General features: G+C 35.2%; 1 protein-coding gene across 1 annotated transcript; it reads right to left on the bottom strand.

Annotated features, from left to right (window-relative positions):
- Positions 1-3,461: 3,461 nt before the first annotated feature.
- Positions 3,462-4,805, bottom strand: LOC128557052 (beta-1,3-galactosyltransferase 1-like). Its single transcript, XM_053543584.1, has one exon. The coding sequence runs from the start codon at positions 4,802-4,804 to the stop codon at positions 3,686-3,688; it is 1,119 nt and encodes a 372-aa protein (XP_053399559.1). The 5' UTR covers position 4,805; the 3' UTR covers positions 3,462-3,685.
- Positions 4,806-5,644: the final 839 nt, after the last annotated feature.

The following is a 5,644-nucleotide window of genomic DNA, read 5'->3' as shown; positions in this document are numbered from 1 at the left end:
TTAGAATATGGGTCATCTTGGGTCAAAAACTAGATCACCATGTCAAATCAAAGAAAAACCTTGTGTATGCGATTGAGACTGTATTGTTTCAACTGATCTTCATGAAATTTAGTCAGAATAAGCTTGATGAAATTAAGGTCAAGTTTGAATATGGTTCATTTAGGGTCAAAAACTAGGTCGCTAGGACAAATCAAAGAAAAACGTTTTGTATGCGATAGAGGCTGTAATTTTCAATTGAGGTTAATGAAATTTAGTCAGAATGATTGCCTTGATCAAATCTAGGTCATATTCGAATATTGGTCATCTTGGCTCAAAAACTAGATCACTAGGTCAAATTGAAGAAAATACTTGTTTACACTTAAGAGACCACATTTATCATCCAATCTTAATGAAAATTGGTCAGAATACTTGTTTTCATGACATCACAAGGTCAAACGCTGTTATGGTGTGTTTCTCAGGTGAGCGACCTAGGGCCCTCTTGGCACTCTTGTTTAAAGATACTTCTTGTTTGTTTTATGAGATAATTCGAGAAACGCATCTGAGACATAGCTCATATTTATTTATTTTGTTGGATTTAACGTCGCCCCGACATGATTTTTAGGTCCTATGGCAACTTCTTAGAGTTGATGGTGGAGGAGCGGGTAGAACCACCAATCTTCCGTATGCTAGCTGGATGGCTTCCTCGCATGAAAAATTCCGAGTGAGGCTCTAACCCACATCGATGAGGGGCAAATGATTTTAAGTCAGCGACCTTAGCCACGGAGGCCACTGAGACATAGCTCAAGGTAGTCAATTCCAGTCGTATCGATTTCTTACATGTGTTGAGATTTAACTAAAAGTGCAGAAGTACAAACATCAACTAGGCATTATTTAGTTCAGGTAATTAACTGTAGTTAATGGTTTTAGGACATAATGCCCCCACCCCCAAAAGACATTTGACCCTACCCAATAAAATAGAGCGCTGGACATTTGGACAATTGCATCCCCCTAACCCTCTAGTTGAAATGGTAGATACATTTGCCTCCAGCACTCCGCTGAAGCCCTGAAGCATTGAGGAATGTCTGATAGGGGTATGTTCTAATCTTTGTCATGGCCTGGCCTGCCTGACCTGTTCAACCGAGTGAGGAAAGGATAGGCCATTGTATTAATATATTGTTTTAAAGAAACTGATATTCTGGGACTGCAAGAGTGTGAGACCGGATCTTATTCAACTGTCCTCTACAATCCTAGCTTTTGGGAGTAAGTCTGATATACTTGTACATATGATTGATATCTCAACCTATGATAACAATTTTGAAGTTTTTGACTGAATCCAAATATCTATGCCAAACATGGATGATATAAGTGGGATTCACGGCAAGCAAAGGGGTCAAATTATTACCATGTATCTATAGAATGCATGAGACTATATAACATGTAATAAAGTAGCAGCACATCATTACGAAGTATCCGGATATTCAGACAAAACCTGATATATATGAAAGCATATTTAGGACTATTGTTTACAGCTTTCTTTTCTAGTCTTGAAACCAAACTTGAGTAGAAGTCTAAGCACTGCACTCTGGATCACTTCTGTCTTTGGAAAAGGAGCGCTATCTGGACATTCAAAATAATACTGCTTACGTGCAAGACGTACGTTTCTCGGCGACATATTGAATGAGATTGAAGTTTTTCAGGGTGATTTAACAATGAAAAATCCAATACAGAATGTGGGCACAGCCGACAAATCACCGATATCTGCAAATCGTGAACTCTTTGTCCTTGCATGTCGTACATATTTCATGATCTTTGCATTTTTTTCATCATTTCATATCGATCTCTTACTGTAACAGCTCATCGGAAATACATGTATGTTACATTAGATAATGGTGATCAAGACTTTGTATCATTTACTAAGATCGTTTATTACCTCACCTGAGCACAAACTACTCAAGGTGAGCTATTGCGACCACCTTGTGTCAGGCATCCGTTGTTATGCTTTGTAAACAATTTGACCTTTAACTCTTACTGAAAGTTGTCCAAAACATTACTCTCAATGAGATCTCGAGCGGGTACATAAATGAGATCAAAATCTAGGTCACTAGGTTAACTAATAGGATTTTTAAACATATTAGAAGCCACATTTTCTGTCATACCTTTACGAAGCTGTCGGGATTTATTTCTCTATGAAATTTAGGATAAGTTCAAAACTAAGTTACCATTGATAAAAAGTTAGGTTACGAGGTCAACATATAAAAACCTTGAAAATACTCTGGAGGCTACATTTTCTGTTTGATCTTCTTAAAGCTTTGTCAGAATGTATATATATCTAAAAAATCTAGGTCAAGTATAGAGGTCAAAAATTACACAGAAAAAGTCAAGCTGTGTACTAGTATACATTCATTTCTACGCGGAAATAAAGTCCAGCAAAATTTTATCAAAGTATTTCAGTGCGCATGTAAGAATGAAAACACTGAAGAGTGTCGGTTGGTTTGTCTCCTGATTTATAACGGTGGTTTTGAGTTCGGAGTTCAGATGCAGGAGGGCATTATATCATTTAAATTTTTCAAACAGCTGTATCTGAACAGTTACGTTCCGTTTAAAAATCTTGGCTTTTTTGTTGATAAAATGTAATTTACCTATATTTGGAAAAGGTCATTATGTGTGTGTGTGTGTGTGTGTGTGTGTGTGTGTGTTTGTGTGTGTGTGTGTGTGTGCGTTTGTGCGGTTTGTTGCAGCCTTTCTATTTTTTTCAGTTTAATACAGAGTAAAGAAGTTAAGTGTTTTCATGTTTGCAACTACTGGGGCTGCGATAGTTCTTTTTCAGTCTCTTTCAATATACATTCAAGCTGGATTTTTTTTATAAAACAAATCAAAACCATACGGAGTCCAATGAATGATGGTCAAAATAAGTTCCATGCCCGAAAAATCGGTCAAAGACTACATTAATCAACCCTTTTACAAACTTATGTGACGACAAAAACCAATGTTTGACGCAGGAAGCTTAAACTGTTACTAAACGTCGATACATGTATTTCAAAAAGCAAAGTAGCTATAACATTGAAACCCGTCCTAGCAATGAATGTTACAAAAGTCGACCCACTTGCACACATTACCGAAGCCTCTCTTGCTTTTCAAAGAACCATACGTTAATACTTTAACCAAGACGGTATATCATGACATGTACAAACGGTCAATATATCTCAATATTTCGTAGAATGACTAATATTTGGCAGACTTACACATAATTAGGTGGATAGTTTTCATTTTTAGACACTTTGTCCATTTTCTGGCTTGGGGAAATAAAAAAAAAAGTCCGTCACTTGATCATAAGTAGTCTGGGCGACGCAGATTTGATCGTAGATTGAATCGTAGATCGTGCAAATTTATTATTAATAAATCGTGAAACAACACTCAAGTAATAATTTTTATTTGCATATAAACTTAAAATTTTACATCATTTACCGTGCATCTGCCGAAAACCCATGTAAGTCATTTCACTCAGCAATGTTTTTTAAATGTCAATATCAATGAACGACGCTTTTCGAAACAAGTATCATATAAATATGCTTATCATTAGTATAGATCGGATTTTTTTCATGGAGATGTAGTTAAGTGATTTCGGGTTCCCCACTGGAACAGCGACATGTACATTTGTAATTCATTAAACTAATGTATATTTATTGAGACAGGTTCAAAGTTTAGCTCAGACTTTCATGTATAACGAATGTGATTTTGGTGAAAAGAACTTCAACATCATCAACCATGCGTCCTCCATTTCTTTTCTTTTAGGTGCGCCAATAACAAGATTGGGACATTTATTCTTTTGTTCTTTCAAACATGTTATAGCTAGACTGTTAACATTTTCCATGTCTTTTTGTTCGAGTGTTTTATATCTTAGTCCCTTTATATTATGCATAGCATACCCAAATAATGTAACATCGTCATATGGGAAAAAGGGAGTTTTTCTTGCAGATATATATAACGAGGGAATTATGTCATTTCTCATACTTACAAATTTCCCTTTGCAATGTTCTCTATAGATTTTTTCACCTTTAAAATGATTTTCACTGAGATACCATTTGTTTTCTTTATCTCTTATAACTCCATCTGTCCCATAGAGACAGTAAACGTGCGTTGAAGGCAAGGACTTGCCAATTTTTCGAAAGTAAATGAAAATATTCACTATAAAGTCATCGTCGACTTTCAAAATCATTTTTGCATTTCTACAACGTTCGTTAAGCCATTTTAAACCCATCACACCCTTGTGTGTAAGATTTAAGTAGGTATCCATAAAATCACCCTGTAAAATGTCTCCATATTCTTTAGATTCCTTTTCTATATCCGCTTGAATAGATGTGTCAACGGTCCTACCAAGAAGAAATAAAGTTCTTAATGTGCCCAAATGAGAAAAATATGTATTGTTGGTCCATGTTTTCCTGATAGTTTGCCTCCGACCAAAGTGATCTGTTGCTGTATTAACCACTACAAGTACGGTTAAATTTTTCACGGATGCACAAAGGTCTTTATTCTCTATAAGGTATGAAACGTCCAAAGGATACTCCGGATCTGTCCAGTTGATAAGCTTAACCAAAGTTTGATCAATTTTGACAGGATATTTTAGTGCCTTTTTGTCTCTTTTATATTTATAAATATTTGCAATAGTACCATCTTTGGATTCATTAAGTACAAAGTTACGTTTGCCATATAAGCTCATAGATACATCGGTGATAGAAAATAACATGAACATACATATAGATAGTATTATCAGTGTATGAATAGAATACGTAACAAGAGAATGTTTCTCACTTAGTTTAACATCCATCATTAACTTAATGAAGTGCAGTCTCTGCAACACATGTCTTGACATATGTTAATGTTTGCTATTGACTAATCGAAGGGCTGAAAGTACTGGAGGATCGATTGTCTTTGAACAACACAGACTGTACAAGATTTTGACGGTTAGCATTTATCATTTATCAATTAACATCAGCTATTTGACATTGACGGAACCGGCTACCTAGCCACTGCCTTCTCCGCATGTAAAAAATGACTGTTTAATGCATACTCCTCGTCAATTATTTCTCGAAACATATAATTTATTAGCCTCTGATCTGTTATCCGTAAGCTATACTCTGTGTACATATGAATTAAAATACTGCAAGTAAGTTAAGAAAGAGCCCTTCGCAATATTTTGCGTGACCGATAAAACCATAACCCGCCATCAGTATTATCCCGTAATTGCATTCATGAATACTTTTGACCGTTTAACTGAATTTGATGCTTTTAAGCATTAGAAACAAATTATTGTTTGATTTACTAGTACGTAACATATTTTTCAAAAAATAAAACATTTCTATGCAAATTTCTAGAATGAAGGTCTATATAGCCAGCGGAAGATGTAGTCCCTGAAATAATTTCTGTTCCGTTTTGAAATCGTTTCAGCACTCTATAAAAGTGTTATCTAATCCAGTCCATATCTAACCATCCTTGGACCAATATCTCTTTTATATAGAATATATATCATATTAATTAGTAATCATATAAATTGAAAATCTAAAATGCACACCACAAAAAAATAGTTTTAAAAGCCCACCAGTGTGCGTACTTAAAATATGATTGCAGGTCTGATAAGTATAAGTATGCAACAGATAGGCGGATTGAT

This window comes from Mercenaria mercenaria, chromosome 1 (assembly GCF_021730395.1).
Source record: "Mercenaria mercenaria strain notata chromosome 1, MADL_Memer_1, whole genome shotgun sequence".
NCBI lineage: Eukaryota > Metazoa > Mollusca > Bivalvia > Venerida > Veneridae > Mercenaria > Mercenaria mercenaria.
Note: the sequence above shows the minus strand (reverse complement) of the source record. Positions and strands in the feature narration are given on the sequence as shown.

Bases quoted from the DNA above. Each gene is read 5' to 3' on its own strand.
- LOC128557052 (XM_053543584.1), bottom strand. From the start codon at position 4,804: ATGGATGTTAAACTAAGTGAGAAACATTCTCTTGTTACGTATTCTATT.